We start from the raw sequence: 17,015 nt of genomic DNA on the forward strand, positions 1-17,015 counted from the left end.
TTCCTCTAGCACTAAAAGACTACTTTTCACTGGAGGGTTCTATTTAAAGCTATAGGCTGTGTGAGCGATGCATACAGCAAGCATACAAATTCCACATGTGTTAGCATTTGACTGTAGTGGAGTTTTTCCGATGTGTTCAGGCTGAAATGCAGTAAATCTCTGACTGAAATAGTTCAAGGTATAAAAATGATATTCAAGATTCAAGATTCCTTTATTGTCACTATACACAGGGTACAGCGAAATGTGAAGCAGTCCTGAAGGTGCAATCACACATAACACACAGTATAAAAGATAAGATAAAACCTTTGTCCAATACAAGCTTAACCTAAAATACTACTAAAATAAGCAAATATATATATAAATTATATATAACTGTAACTAGAAATGTTGACCTGTGACATAATATAGACAATACAATTACAATACAGTCAAGGCAGTGTACAGTACAATCACGGCCGTGAGTTATTGCACAGTAATAAGAGCACATATTGCACATGTATCAGTAATGTAGTTGATACATTACAAGAAATAATGTATGTGAATATAAGGAGTGGTAGGATGCGAACATGTAATAAGTTGAACGAGGGTTATGTTAATCATTATATGTAATGATTTTGGTTGTTGTAATGTTGTTTTAGGAGTTATTAGTTTTACTCATAAGCTGGTTAATACAATATCTTTAAAAAGAATGCATCAAAATGTATGTATTGTGATAAATGTATACTTTGTCATTATAGTGAATAGCAACAGCGTTTGTTTACAGCAGTGGTAGAGTGGCTCCAGTGAGGCGAGGAGTGACAGGTCTCTCCGCCAATCAGCATCGAGCTCTCCCCCGAGCTGGCGCTGGACGGGCGGGACATGCGGCTCTATTAGCCAATCAGCGTGTACCTTCCTCAGCGCTGGGAGAAGTTAGCAGTCGGCTGCCAGTCTGGTCCGAAGCCACGATGGATGCAACACCATGCCTTCTGTTCGTCCTCCTGCTCGGGACAGGGATACTAGAAACGACCGGTAAGTGTCCTCGGGATGGACAGGGCTCAGTTGGGTTGGGTTGGTTTCTCGCGGATTTCTCTGAAGTTGCTCTCTCGGGTCCGATCCGCTCAGCCAGAGACGCTCTTTGTTGAAGAAGCAGAGTGAGTCTAACTAAGATGGCGCAGGGTCGGCGGCCAGCGGCCAGCCTGCTGCTGCTGCTGCTGTCTGAGGAATGCTCATTGTCTGGGGGGGAAAGGAAGAGCAGGGAGCTAAAAGTCACACTGGGCTTATAAAGGTGGACGGCTTTAGCCCGGATCAGAGCTGGTCTCTCTTCGGATCGGGTTGTGCTCAGCTTTTATATTGTGCTCTGCCAACAAAGAGCGTGGAGGAGGAAACCGAACTCAGCTCAAACTACCACTAAGTTGGCAGCATCACTCAGCGGATGTTTACTTGTTTTAGTCAACACTGGTTGTTCATGTAGCTGCTGGTTGGATGGTTCGAGCAGGTATCTGACCTGTCTGGGTTGTCTCGGGGCTCAATGTGTCCGTGTTGTCCCGGGTTACCGTTATATGTCCTCACCTCATGTTAATTACTAGTGTCTCATCTATAATGCTCCCACAGTGACCTGCTGCTCACTTAGTAACGTATCGCAGTTAGTAACGTAGTAACGTCCTGCTCAGTAACGTCCTGCTCAGTTAGTAACGTAGTAACGTACTGCTCAGTTAGTAACATACTGCTCAGTTAGTAACGTAGTGCTCAGTTAGTAACGTAGTAACGTACTGCTCAGTTAGTAACGTAGTGCTCAGTTAGTAACGTTGCTCAGTTAGTAACGTAGTGCTCAGTTAGTAACGTACTGCTCAGTTAGTAACGTACTGCTCAGTTAGTAACATACTGCTCAGTTAGTAACGTTGCTCAGTTAGTAACGTAGTAACGTACTGCTCAGTTAGTAACGTTGCTCAGTTAGTAACATACTGCTCAGTTAGTAACGTAGTAACGTACTGCTCAGTTAGTAACATACTGCACAGTTAGTAACGTTGCTCAGTTAGTAACGTAGTGCTCAGTTAGTAACATACTGCTCAGTTAGTAACGTAGTAACGTACTGCTCAGTTAGTAACGTGCTCAGTTAGTAACGTAGTGCTCAGTTAGTAACATACTGCTCAGTTAGTAACGTAGTAACGTGGTGCTCAGTTAGTAACATACTGCTCAGTTAGTAACGTAGTAACATACTGTTCAGTTAGTAACATACTGCTCAGTTAGTAACGTGGTGCTCAGTTAGTAAGGTAGTGCTCAGTTGGTAGTGCTCAGTTGGTAACGTACTGCTCAGTTGGTAACGTAGTGCTCAGTTAGTAACATAGTGCTCAGTTAGTAACGTACTGCTCAGTTAGTAACGTAGTGCTCAGTTAGTAACGTACTGCTCAGTTAGTAACGTAGTGCTCAGTTAGTAACGTTGCTCAGTTAGTAACGTACTGCTCAGTTAGTAACATAGTGCTCAGTTAGTAACGTTGCTCAGTTAGTAACGTTGCTCAGTTAGTAACGTACTGCTCAGTTAGTAACGTAGTGCTCAGTTAGTAACGTACTGCTCAGTTAGTAACATACTGCTCAGTTAGTAACGTTGCTCAGTTAGTAACGTAGTAACGTACTGCTCAGTTAGTAACGTAGTGCTCAGTTAGTAACGTTGCTCAGTTAGTAACATACTGCTCAGTTAGTAACGTAGTAACGTACTGCTCAGTTAGTAACATACTGCTCAGTTAGTAACGTTGCTCAGTTAGTAACGTAGTGCTCAGTTAGTAACATACTGCTCAGTTAGTAACGTAGTAACGTACTGCTCAGTTAGTAACGTGCTCAGTTAGTAACGTAGTGCTCAGTTAGTAACATACTGCTCAGTTAGTAACGTAGTAACGTACTGCTCAGTTAGTAACATACTGCTCAGTTAGTAACGTGGTGCTCAGTTAGTAAGGTAGTGCTCAGTTGGTAGTGCTCAGTTGGTAACGTACTGCTCAGTTGGTAACGTAGTGCTCAGTTAGTAACATAGTGCTCAGTTAGTAACGTACTGCTCAGTTAGTAACGTACTGCTCAGTTAGTAACGTAGTGCTCAGTTAGTAACGTAGTGCTCAGTTAGTAACGTACTGCTCAGTTAGTAACGTAGTGCTCAGTTAGTAACGTTGCTCAGTTAGTAACATAGTGCTCAGTTAGTAACATAGTGCTCAGTTAGTAACGTTGCTAAGTTAGTAACGTACTGCTCAGTTAGTAACGTAGTGCTCAGTTAGTAACGTACTGCTCAGTTAGTAACGTACTGCTCAGTTAGTAACGTAGCGCTCAGTTGGTAACGTACTGCTCAGTTAGTAACATAGTGCTCAGTTAGTAACGTTGCTAAGTTAGTAACGTACTGCTCAGTTAGTAACGTACTGCTCAGTTAGTAACGTACTGCTCAGTTGGTAACGTAGTGCTCAGTTGGTAACGTAGTGCTCAGTTAGTAACGTACTGCTCAGTTGGTAACGTAGTGCTCAGTTGGTAACGTAGTGCTCAGTTAGTAACGTACTGCTCAGTTAGTAACGTACTGCTCAGTTAGTAATGTACTGCTCAGTTGGTAACGTAGTGCTCAGTTAGTAACGTTGCTCAGTTAGTAACGTACTGCTCAGTTAGTAACGTACTGCTCAGTTAGTAACGTAGTAAGGTACTGCTCAGTTAGTAACGTAGTGCTCAGTTAGTAACGTAGTGCTCAGTAAGTAACGTAGTAAGGTACTGCTCAGTTAGTAACGTAGTGCTCAGTTAGTAACGTAGTGCTCAGTAAGTAACGTAGTAACGTACTGCTCAGTTAGTAACGTAGTGCTCAGTTAGTAAGGTACTGCTCAGTTAGTAACGTAGTTACGTACTGCTCAGTTAGTAACGTAGTAACGTAATGCTCAGTTAGTAATGTACTGCTCAGCTTGTAACGTACTGCTCAGTAACGTACTGCTCAGTTAGTAACGTAGAAGCGTACTGCTCAGTTAGTAACGTACTGCTCACTTAGTAACGTTACGCAGTTAGTAACGTTACCTGCTAAGATAGTAACGTACTGCTCAGTTAGTAACGTACTGCTCAGTTAGTAACAGGACATATTTAGACTCTATTTCAGTAGTGGCCAATTAAATTCGGGACTTTTCCCTCCAGCTGATATTTAGAGTAGTTGGTTGTCTTCTATCCCGTCTGCCATCTTGTCTTCATGAGTTAGTTAATAACCTGGGTTAACTTGCTGGGTTAACTTGCTGTTTAAATAGCTGTCTGTCAGTTAACGTTAGCCTACCAGCTCTAGCCTGCTAGCGTTAGCCTGCTAGCTTTAGCCTGCTAGCTTTAGCCTGCTATCATTAGCCTGCTAGCGTTAGCCTGCTAGCTCTAAGCTGCTCTCTACAGAGCAGTGGTGAACTATAACAGAGTTGTTACTGTAGCTAAAGGACAGTTTAGTGTTTAGTGTTTAGTCCAGTTTGTAGTGATTAGTTGGGACATGAGGTCCAGAGGGACTCTGACTCGTAGACACGGAGGTTAAACAGTTTGTGTCTACTTCTTCTTCATATCCCGGGTTAACAGTAGACGGAGCATCCAGCGCGCCAGATTCCAGACAAACATGTGCCAACTCAATGCTGCTTTAACTAAGAGACCTAACGTGTGTGATAATGTCTATTTTGATCTGACTTACTGTCAAAAAATCTCAATCAAATAAAGAAAAAGAGACCTACTCATCCTCGTTCATTCATGATGAATAGACGGGAGGGGGGGGTCTGCTGAAGACGCTCGGGGGACTCTTGAGTCATGTGTAATGGGCTGTTTATGGTCACCTATAAGCAGTATTAAATTACCCCACAAGATTTGTGAATTGGATTGGGCATTTCTAGCCCTATACCTGTCACAACCGCTGCAACCATTCATGCTCGCTCTCATACGCTGCTGAGATTTTCATCTTTGCAACGGAACGGTGTCCGCTGGTCTTTGTTTCAGTGCTTAGCATTACAGAATGAGAAGGCTTTTTCTCATAGGTACAAACGGTACATAATGTTTTTCTTCCGATTGACTCACGCGTTTCCTTTGTGTGACATTCCTTTGTGGAGGGAGGGAGAAAGAGAGAGAGAGGGGGAGAGATGAGTGGAGGAGCATGCGTTTCAAACAGCATACATAAAGATCTCATCTGAACCTCCCCATGCCAAAAGCAGGGTTGTGTCCTCATATACCCCATCGCTGCCTCGGATGCAGGCTGGTTATTAAATTGATATGTTGGCTCAAGGACACGCAAGAAGGGAGGGAATTCCGCTTTCTTTGTCCAGCAATAGGATTATCATGGCGTGAGTCCACGGTCGGAGCTTCATCATTTACATCCCAAAAGAGTCCCAATATTTTGAATGCAGATAATCTGACCCACTCATGTGAAAAAAAAAATAGTGCACCAGCGCACATTTTCCGATCACATGAATATCCAGGCGGTATATTAGATCGTGTATACATTCACAGAAGGATTGATGTGTTTTAATCACCTGGTGTCATTGAGGCTGTAACATGTCACGGTGCACCTCTCCGTGTTCAGCACCACACCCCTGCAGCTCACACATACACTTGCTTCAGCAGCATTCGCACACAGCAGCGCACTACACACACAAAAGCATCCGCACACATCCGACTGCTGGCAGCGGGCTAAATTAGGTGGTGTCACTATTACTCTCCTCATCCTACCAGCCTCAGTCATCCTCTCGCTTAATAGGATCTGTCCTCATGCTCTGTCACTAGTTTCTCCCTCAGCCCTCCCACCCTCCACTTTCATTTGTCTGCTCTCAGTCTTGTGCTTCTCCCCCGCCCCCCCCTTTAAGCATAGTAAGTAAACGGGCCACGTTTAGCTGGAGTGGCTGGTATAAAGAACGAGTGTTGTGTCAGCACTCTCGGTTAAATGCAAGTCTCTGTCGAGGGAGACTCCAAATCCCGTCTGTCCCAGACAGCAGAGGATGTGGGCGGATTGCTTTAGGATGTTATCTCAGCTCAGCTTGCTACTGGTTATGAAATTCTTGAAATAACTAGGGATTTAGGCAGGTATATATCCTACAGTGTGTCCCACTGTCATACTGCAAAGTATACTCTATGTACTAAGGAGGATGTTGCAATGTTTTGGTAGTTTGAATTGCGAGAAATGAACAGGAAATAACACAAGGCATGTGCTGAAACTGCGTCACTAGAATACACTTTTCTCCTTTCTAACGTGACTGTTTGTGCTGTCAGCTGTCAGTGGAACTGTCTCAGCTGGACTGATGATCAACAGGCTGAAAGAAAGCCTAAATTTGATGATATACAGCTTAATTTGTATTGTCACAGCCTTTGTATTCTGTTACTAGTGATCAGATGTGTTAGTTCAGGCAGCCAGAAACCAGATATTGTTTATGAATCAGGTACCTTAGTCTGTATAGAAATGAGTGGCTGGTAGGTGATCAAAAACCTTGATACTATCATGATGATAATTTATAACAATTTCTCATGTTCCATGTAAAGGTAATATCCCAAATAAGATTAAAACAGTGGAACTAATGTACATGTTAACATAAAGAGCTGGGACAATTCACTCATCTGCCGATTCGCTACAATCACAATATGATTCGATATGTATTGCGATTTTTAAGTATTGTGATTCGATATTGTGATTTTTGTTAACTTTTTTAAACACTAGACCATGGAGGGAAGAAGTTGATTTATACCCTTCAATGGATGTTTATTTTGGAAAATATCTAAATGAATACATTAAAATGTTTGATTTTCAGCATGTATGTAGTCAGAGATGTCCTGAAGTCAAATATATTGTCTAGTCATTGTCAGGCATTATTTATTCAATTTATAGAATATATATTATAAGAATAAAGACATTTCCTTCACATATTAGTGGTGTTTTCTTTTTAATTAAAGGGACGTGTAATGTTTTATACTTCTAGTAACTATAATCCAATCAATCTTATTTCCATATATGTATTTTGTATATACAGTTCCCTTTGTTAACACCTTATTTTGAAAACCATGTGTAAAAAACAAATCGTGATACATAGGTGAATCGATTCCGACATATTTCCGACAGCAATCGCCGTTTAAGATCCAGTGACTTCATTAGGCTCATCATTCCAAAAGTCCGTACTGTGTTTGGTCATAACTCCTTTCATTTTGCCGCTGCAAATGACTGGAACTCACTACAAAACACGCTCAAACTAACAGCTCTCACCTCTCTCAACATGTTCAAACAAAAGCTGCAACAAGTCATAGTTGACTGCTGTACTTGCTGATCAGCCCTCACTTCTCTCTCTCTCTTCCATTTTTACAAAGAACATCCAGTAATCCGCCTTTTTTTGTACATAGTGTTTATTAATTTACCTATGCTGTTTTTAGCCATTTTCTCATGTGTTTGTCATACTGTATTGTATCTGTGCTGTTTGTGTCACTTGTGTGGACTGTGCTACTGCCTCTTGGCCAGGTCATCATTGTAAATGAGAATTGGTTCTCAATTGATTTTACCTGGTTAAATAAAGGTAAAAAAAAAAAGAGATGTATTGTCCAACAAATCATGCAATTTGTAGTCTGCACACTGGCATTTAAAAAACATTCTTATTTTTATCATTTTTTACAACTCAAAGCCATTCTGCTGAGGATCACGGCCGGTCATTCATATTTTATACTTTACAATTTAAAAATTGATGCACTAAAATTCATTGAATGCTCCAGGGATGTTACTGTACACTGAAATTGCAAAACAACAACAACTAATAAACTACTAAAAGGGGTCTATAGCCCAAGTGTATATGAAAGCAGAGTGTTCAGAAAAAACGGAACCAAATGAGGAAGGGATGTTTTACAGTGAGGCAATAGTCATGTGACTTTATTTTTCATCAAGGCCACTGTGGGAGCTCGGCTTCCTCTTCTCCATAGGGTTCAACAGATATGTTGTGGTGTGTTTTATCTTGATACTGATACTGTAACACATTCCACAGAAACTACTGAAAGTCCAAATTGTGCACTTACTTTCATGTGCACCATGCCCCCACCCCCATATTTGCCATATTTGTGTCTGTTGCGCATGCTTCTACCAGATGCTGGTGTAGCTTGGTTTTTCTGTGTGCTGCTGCTGTCAGTACTAGCAGTGGAGGAATGCCAGACATGCGGGCGACCCTGGACGCCCGTTGTCCCGGCCCAAGGAACCACGACTAATTGAGAGGTTGTAGCCATGTCAGTGGCCGTCGGATTCAAAGGCCCCAACGTGTTAGTGAATGGCCCCCCGCTCTGCTCTCCCTCATGGGGAGGCCAGGGAATCACAAGCTCCACCGCTGATTCTATTTTGTGAGAGGCCAGAGTTACGCTGGTTCATATCAGACGGGAATAAGAATTAGAATGACTAATAAATCACAGTATTAGTCGTTAATCTTTGTAGACTACTTACAAATGTTGGCAATACCCCCATACTTCTAGTTTGAAGAAGTCCTGAGGTAAACAGTATTTGTGTAAATGAGGTAACAAAGAAACTGGTAGGCTTTGCACTGTCTTTGCCATATGTACTGATTGAAGGCACTGCTGAAAGCCAAGTGATCTATTATTTTATTTGTGTCAGAGTGAGGTGCACAGCATAACAGTCCTCCGTTGTTTAGTCATTTAAACGCTTTTATTATGAAGCAGCATAATCAGGAAATCTGTGACAATAAAGCAGATCTATTCAATTTATGTTTCTATACTATTTACTGGCATTTTAATTCCTGTTTAAGTTTGGACCAGTCTGTTGCTGCATTAAAAAGGTTTACACATGAATTGTAATTCCTGTTAATTTTGAAGATTTCTTTACCAAGTTGCTGTTGTAGGATTTCTTATTTTAATAATAAAGAACAATTCAATAAATTTATATCTATGAATTTATTGGTCACATTTTGTTTTACAAAGTTTGGAAAGCAATGTGGTGCACCGGTAAAGCAAAGCCCAGGTATTCGCTATCGGTATCACGACTGAAAAAGTTGGATCGGTGCATCCTTAGCGTGGAGGCGGGTCGGGCGCACTTTGGCCCGATTACAGAGATGGTCCATCTCGGGCGTGACTCGATGATGTTCATATTCATTATCTTAATCAACCAATGTTTACCAGAGATGCATCGCGGTTACCGGCTGATCAGTCACATATTTCCGATTTGTTTTTTTTTGGGCCGTTTTTACACACGTACCGCATGTGAAGCACGTAGACAGTAACATTGCAGCCACACACATGATGGTGTTGAAGTTTTTCAGCTTGAGTGACGAAGACATAAAGCTCACAATTTGTCACAACTGCAATTCCAAAATAGGAGGAACAACTTTAAAATCATTTGGAAGAACTAACTAAATCAGACACTTAGATTGTAACTCATTCCCATGATGCTGCTCAGAGTAATCTGAGAGACCCTCTGCTTGCTCGTCTGCCGACATCATAGGGTCTTTCTCCCAGCAAAGTCCTGCTTATAATGTAGCTAATGTTAATGGAAGTTGCATTGACTTGCATTATGAGGCATTCAAACTGAATGAGTATTGGGCCAAGGTGAATTATAACGCTATCAGGATGTGTTCAAATGAGTGAAGAAACTCATTTAGAGTTCCTGTGTCATCATTTGCCCCGTCTCTAGATTGAAACGGGAAGCCACCTGTTTGTTTGTCAGTGTAATCCACCAACTGCAACACCAGATGACTGTTGGAGAAACAAACTGAAGGCAGAAAAAGGAAGAATGAACAAAGAAGAACCCTTCTTAGGGTTTGTAACAATAATTAAGTGTTAAAATTAAATGAGTTATTTAGCTTAAGCACAACAGAACACAAATTGCCGCATTCAACAGGAATTCTAATGTTGTACCTGCAGTTCTGCATACATTTGGTAGAGCAGGTCGTCCACTAGTCGGAAGGTCGGCGGAATCGTCGAAGTGTCCATGAGCAAGATACTGAACCCCAAATTGCTCCCAAAGGCTGAGCCATCGGTGTGTGAATGAGTATTTAGATCAGATCCTGATGGGCAGGTTGGCTCCTTGTATGACAGCCTCTGCCATCAGTGTATGAATGTGTGTGTGAATGTGTGTGTGAATGGGTGAATGCTGACATGTAGTGTAAAGAGCTTTGAGTGGTCAGAAGACTAGAAAAGCGCTCTATAAGTGCAAGTCCATTAACCATTTGCCCATGTCATAATATCTAATGATGTCATGTTTTCAGATATATCTACTTTGGAGAGTGTTTTCTGTTGGGTGGCACATTTCACTCCATTGAATCTATCTCCACCCATGTGATCCATACACAGGTGTAAACCAGCCCTCCTCTCTGTGGAGGTGAGGAGTTGGAGTATCCTCTGATGGAGTGGACTGGCTTGCATTGAAGCAGAGCCTCATTGCAGCAACAGAGGCAGCCTTGTCCTGTCTAGCTGGCAGCTTTATAAGAAGAGAAATGCTGTTTAGTGAAGTCATCATGTGATGGGAAACGGTGAAGGACATTTGGAAGATGATGAGGGTGATTATTTAGTTGGACTCCTTGATTGAGGGCTCTACCTTGGACTGTCTATCCTAACTGACTGTGTGTGTGCACGGGGGGGCGTGCGCTGTCTGGGTTGGAGCAGCTGCCAGGGTGCTGGCTGTCTAACCTTTTAGATCAAGCTGCTGCATATTTATAAGACCAGCAGCTCAGACAGATGTACTGCCTTCTCCTCTCCTCCCACTCGCAATCTGTATGGCAGGAACAAAAACGGTGCCTCGGTTTTATTTCATCTTTTGTGATAAAACAGGCAGGCTGCACGGCATACACTGTTTTCATAGGACACGAGTTGCAGTCAATGCAAGTTGTCAGCAAATACTGCTTATGTCCAAGTGTTCTGCAAACACTACACAGGAAACACAACTCCAACCAAGTGTGCTACATTTCCAGCTTCAACATTTTCAGCACATTGTTTTTTTGGTTTGATAATCAGATTGTAGTGAAAGTGTGGCGTGTTGCTTTACATCCCTCTCAGGCCTTTTCATGCTACCTCTGCACTCCGTCGGTTTCCTGTCCAAACTGGCAAATTGATCTCATGTTTGCCCAGTGTCAAGGACGGCGTGTTGTATCTGTTATAGTGTGAGCCACAGCTTGGTTTACACCACGTCGCTGAGCTTTGGCTCCAGCTTCAACCTGCAAGGACAAACAATTCAGCAGGGCAGATAGCAGCCTTTCTGCAGCGGGCCCCTTCACCCAAAACACACACACACACACACACACACACACAATGCAGAGAGCACATCTGGTATGGACAAAGGACTGGCCATTATGGAGGTGGATGGGGGTAGGGTAGATGGGGTAGGTGGGGCCATGACCTATGGAAATGACTCAGGGAGCTGAAAGGTCCCACTAAATAAAGGGGAATCAAGTCACATAAAACGATCTAAGGAACGGATTGGGGGCAGGGCAGTGTGTGGACGGTAACATGTAGGCCCATGGGTGGGTGTGTATGTGTGTGTGTGTGTGTTGGTATATTTACTTTCCTTTTGACTGTATGAATGTAAGATTCTCTAAAATTGTACATTTGTTTCAATATGCTTATACAAAAAATGATATGTGCACTGGTGCTGCACAGTTAATCAAAGTTTTATCGCAATCGCAATATGGCCTACTGCAATTTTCAAATCGCAGTATTTTTTTAAAATCACAATATTTTGTTAAAGTACAAATGTGTACCAAATTAAATTCAATATTATATATATATATATATTATATATATGTCCTGGCCTACACATCATATTCTATCATTTTAATATGTTTTTAATAATAATGATGTCAAAATTCATTCCCTCTAATATCGCAAATCATACAGCAATTGCAATATCAGTGTAAATCATATTATAATAATTGAAAATCGTGCAGCCCTAATGTATATTATACATACCAATAAAGCAAGCTTTTAAAGAAGACAGCTTATTAACTGCACATGGCTGTGTCTGTGACTACGATAGCCTCCCTTTTACTCGCTGACTTGAATGACACAACTCCCCTCACACAGAAGGGTTTTCACCACAAACAACTTAAAAAAACAAATGATAGTTTTGGCAAAAATGGTAAAAAAAAACTCTTTTGCAAGGCTTACACCATTTAGCATTGCACTGAATTGGCCATTCAAATAGGAATGTACAGGGAAAAATACCTTGTAGCCTTTACAGTGTAGCTTTGTGCTTCTTCCGTGGTTCACCTCGCAATCATTGAGATGGAAGAGAAAATGATTGCTGCCGCATGTGACTGAGTGCAGGGTCGGTCCATATCATTCTGACAAGTGGTGCTGCTGGTTCTAAGATAAACAGGTGAACCTGTGTGTCTTGTTTTTCATCAGAAATGCTGCCTTCTGGTGAAGCCTGCACTGCAGAAAACTCCCCTCACATCCTCCCTGACAGACACTTTCAAATACAGTAGCAAAGCCTCAGATGGCATACAGTGTTTTTAGAAAAGCACAATACTGTACATGATGTCCACAGTGTAATAATACAAATTAAAATTAAGATAAAAAAAAACAATAATAGGGTTTCTAAGTTTAACCTCTTCCACTCCTTGAGGGCGCCGGCTCCCTCCGTCGACTTAACTGGCTTTCAGAAGTAGATGAAAAAAATCCACCGGTCAAGCATATGTTTTACTGGACAAAATAATCAGTTGTCTTTTGTGTCCCATCCATTTGTTTCAGTACATTTCATAGAGTTAATAAGGTATTGACCTATGTTGGATACAAAACTAAGAGAACTTCATTAGGAATTAATTTGCATGTTTGTTACGATGTTGTGACGAAAGCGAGTGTCCGACAAACTGTGTGTTTGTGCTCCGTTAGCAGCTCTAGCGTCAGCAGCTCTAGCGATAGCAGCTCTAGCGTCAGCAGCTCTAGCGTTAGCAGCTCTAGCATTAGCAGCTCTAGCGTCTGCAGCTCTAGTATTAGCAGCTCTAGCGTCAGCAGCTCTAGCGTTAGCAGCTCTAGCATTAGCAGCTCTAGCGTCAGCAGCTCTAGTATTAGCAGCTCTAGCGTTAGCAGCTCTAGCATTAGCAGCTCTAGCGTCTGCAGCTCTAGCGAAAGCAGCTCTAGCGTCTGCAGCTCTAGCGTCAGCAGCTCTAGCGTCTGCAGCTCTAGCGTCAGCAGCTCTAGCATTAGAAGCTCTAGCGTCTGCAGCTCTAGCGATAGCAGCTCTAGCGTCTGCAGCTCTAACGTCTGCAGCTCTAGCGATAGCAGCTCTAGCGTCTGCAGCTCTAGCGATAGCAGCTCTAGCGATAGCAGCTCTAGCGTCTGCAGCTCTAGCGATAGCAGCTCTAGCGATAGCAGCTCTAGCGATAGCAGCTCTAGCGTCTGCAGCTCTAGCGTCTGCAGCTCTAGCGATAGCAGCTCTAGCGTCTGCAGCTCGTGATAGCAGCTCTAGCGTCTGCAGCTCTAGCGTTAGCAGCTCTAGCGATAGCAGCTCTAGCGTCTGCAGCTCTAGTGTCAGCAGCTCTAGCGTCAGCAGCTCTAGCGATAGCAGCTCTAGCGTCTGCAGCTCTAGTGTCAGCAGCTCTAGCGTTAGCAGCTCTAGCATTAGCAGCTCTAGCGTCTGCAGCTCTAGCGTCAGCAGCTCTAGCGTTAGCAGCTCTAGCATTAGCAGCTCTAGCGTCTGCAGCTCTAGCATTAGCAGCTCTAGCGTTAGCAGCTCTAGCGTCAGCAGCTCTAGCATTAGCAGCTCTAGCATTAGCAGCTCTAGCATTAGCAGCTCTAGCGTCTGCAGCTCTAGCGATAGCAGCTCTAGCGTCTGCAGCTCTAGCGTCTGCAGCTCTAGCGATAGCAGCTCTAGCGATAGCAGCTCTAGCGTCTGCAGCTCTAGCGTCAGCAGCTCTAGCGATAGCAGCTCTAGCGTTAGCAGCTCTAGCGATAGCAGCTCTAGCGATAGCAGCTCTAGCGTCAGCAGCTCTAGCGTCTGCAGCTCTAGCGATAGCAGCTCTAGCGATAGTAGCTCTAGCGTCTGCAGCTCTAGCGATAGCAGCTCTAGCGATAGCAGCTCTAGCGTCAGCAGCTCTAGCGTCTGCAGCTCTAGCGATAGCAGCTCTAGCGTCTGCAGCTCTAGCGTCTGCAGCTCTAGCGTCAGCAGCTCTAGCGTCTGCAGCTCTAGCGATAGCAGCTCTAGCGTCAGCAGCTCTAGCGTTAGCAGCTCTAGCGTCTGCAGCTCTAGTATTAGCAGCTCTAGCGTCTGCAGCTCTAGTATTAGCAGCTCTAGCGTCAGCAGCTCTAGCGTTAGCAGCTCTAGCATTAGCAGCTCTAGCGTCAGCAGCTCTAGTATTAGCAGCTCTAGCGTTAGCAGCTCTAGCATTAGCAGCTCTAGCGTCTGCAGCTCTAGCGATAGCAGCTCTAGCGTCTGCAGCTCTAGCGATAGCAGCTCTAGCGATAGCAGCTCTAGCGTCTGCAGCTCTAGCGTCAGCAGCTCTAGCGTCTGCAGCTCTAGCGTCAGCAGCTCTAGCGTCTGCAGCTCTAGCGTCAGCAGCTCTAGCATTAGAAGCTCTAGCGTCTGCAGCTCTAGCGATAGCAGCTCTAGCGTCTGCAGCTCTAGCGTCTGCAGCTCTAGCGATAGCAGCTCTAGCGTCTGCAGCTCTAGCGATAGCAGCTCTAGCGATAGCAGCTCTAGCGTCTGCAGCTCTAGCGATAGCAGCTCTAGCGTCTGCAGCTCTAGCGTCTGCAGCTCTAGCGATAGCAGCTCTAGCGATAGCAGCTCAAGCGTCTGCAGCTCTAGTGATAGCAGCTCTAGCGTCTGCAGCTCTAGCGTTAGCAGCTCTAGCGATAGCAGCTCTAGCGTCTGCAGCTCTAGCGTCAGCAGCTCTAGCGTCAGCAGCTCTAGCGATAGCAGCTCTAGCGTCTGCAGCTCTAGTGTCAGCAGCTCTAGCGTTAGCAGCTCTAGCATTAGCAGCTCTAGCGTCTGCAGCTCTAGTGTCAGCAGCTCTAGCGTTAGCAGCTCTAGCATTAGCAGCTCTAGCGTCTGCAGCTCTAGCATTAGCAGCTCTAGCGTCAGCAGCTCTAGCATTAGCAGCTCTAGCATTAGCAGCTCTAGCGTCAGCAGCTCTAGCATTAGCAGCTCTAGCGTCAGCAGCTCTAGCGTCTGCAGCTCTAGCGATAGCAGCTCTAGCGTTAGCAGCTCTAGCGATAGCAGCTCTAGCGATAGCAGCTCTAGCGTCTGCAGCTCTAGCGATAGCAGCTCTAGCGATAGCAGCTCTAGTGTCTGCAGCTCTAGCGTCAGCAGCTCTAGCGTCTGCAGCTCTAGCGATAGCAGCTCTAGCGTCTGCAGCTCTAGCGATAGCAGCTCTAGCGTCTGCAACTCTAGCGATAGCAGCTCTAGCGTCTGCAGCTCTAGCGTCTGCAGCTCTAGCGATAGCAGCTCTAGCGTCTGCAGCTCTAGTGTCTGCAGCGCGGCGTAACTTTAGTGAGTTTCCAACAGACCGTGTGTGTGTGTTGGTGGTGAGTGTGAGGTTGTTGGTGTTGTTCTAGTTGTGATCGTAGGTGTAGCAGTGTGTGTACAGTTTATTTGTTGGTGAATAAATGCTACTAAACTACAACTCCTCCACTCCGCTCAAGCGAGCCGGAGACCGGAGCCGACTTCCTGTATCCTGCAACTCCGGCTGCGCCTCTTAAGGTGGGCTGTTAAGGTGGACCAGCTTTTCTCCTTAAAGAAACGAGCCGCTCTTGAGTTTTGCTTTATAATTAATTCATATTAATATATATATATATATATATATATAATTAATTATTTATATATATTAATATATTAATATGTCTTTTAACCGATAGCATTAATCGGTTAAATGGTTAATTATTAACATCCTTAGTCTTGGTGTCTTGATATTGTATTTTAGAGGGATTATGATCATTTTTATCAATACTGGAGTGGTAAAAAATCTGTGTAACAAATGATTTATTCAATCTGATTTATTACTAGAACAACTTGACAGCTGTGGCAGCATCTGAAATTAATCTCCAGGTTCCCAGTTTTCAGATAATATACACCACTTCTATGTGATGACCCCCCCCCCCTAGAAAAGACAAAAATGGGTCTATGGTAAAGAGAGGTGGAGTGGAAAAAGCTCAATAGCAGCCAATGTGTTTGTGGAGATTGTGGTTGCCATGGTGATAAGAGTAATTAATTCAATGCACGACTGGGGTGGAGAGAGAGGTGTGATGTGTTCAAGTGACTGCACATTCACCAAGGTGTTGCTTGTAGAGCAGATAATAGAAAGTCTTAGGTGAATGGGATTGTTGTTGGTCGGGGGGGGAGTAGTCATGGAAGATGAGGCGCTGTACTCTCGCCTCATTCTTTATTAAAGACATCATTCATGTGTTTGTCGTTCGGATCTTCATCAAGGATATAATCCATCAGTGAAACACACTAAAGGGCCTACAGTGTCCCTCGACAATTATGTGACTAGTCACTGTTCCAGCTAAATATTAAAATAGTGTTTTCCTGTAAAAAAAAGCAAACATTTATTATTTTTGTAAAGACAAAAAGCTCCGTTATGGGGGGGGAGAGGGGGAAGGGGGGAGGGAAAGCAGTTTTAGTCTAGAAGCAGGGCTGAAACGGAGAGAAAAGATGCTTCATGTGGACGTACTCTGTCCAGTGTCTTTGTACGTGTGAGCATGTGCAAGACGAAGACTACAGACGAAGTAACACCATGATAGCAGAGCTGCAGGATGAAATAAAAGATCATTCCACATAGAGATGTGTCCTTATATGTCCAAAATAGTTCTATTAAAAACTGAAACTCTTTTCAGTCTGACACAAAGATCAAATAAAATTCAGACACATTTGCACTGTTAGAAATACTTGATCGCTAGGAGTCATGAACTCCACAGGGTACCTGAAGTACTCAAAGATGACATTTTATGCTTATTCTTAGTGTTGATCAGCCACTCATCCTTGGACCAGAGATTCTGAATTGCATCGTTAATTTCACTTCTGTGAATGATTTAACCAAAGTTCTGCTCTAATGTGTGTATTAACCTGTAAAGCCCTAGTTTCTTTATCCCTCGAAAGAAAACACCTGAAATAAATCCAGACT

The 17,015-nt window shown here is 43.5% G+C and overlaps 1 protein-coding gene across 1 annotated transcript in view; it reads left to right on the top strand.

Annotated features, from left to right (window-relative positions):
• Nucleotides 1-894: 894 nt before the first annotated feature.
• The window catches only part of tgfbr1b (transforming growth factor, beta receptor 1 b), a 76,215-nt gene continuing 60,094 nt past the window's right edge, over nt 895-17,015 (top strand). The window contains exon 1 of the mRNA XM_037756568.1: nt 895-1,008. Coding sequence (XP_037612496.1) covers nt 945-1,008 — 64 coding nt within the window. The 5' untranslated portion in view covers nt 895-944. The remainder of the gene's footprint in view (nt 1,009-17,015) is intronic.

The sequence above is a fragment of the Sebastes umbrosus genome, chromosome 21 (genome assembly GCF_015220745.1).
Source record: "Sebastes umbrosus isolate fSebUmb1 chromosome 21, fSebUmb1.pri, whole genome shotgun sequence".
Taxonomy (NCBI): domain Eukaryota; kingdom Metazoa; phylum Chordata; class Actinopteri; order Perciformes; family Sebastidae; genus Sebastes; species Sebastes umbrosus.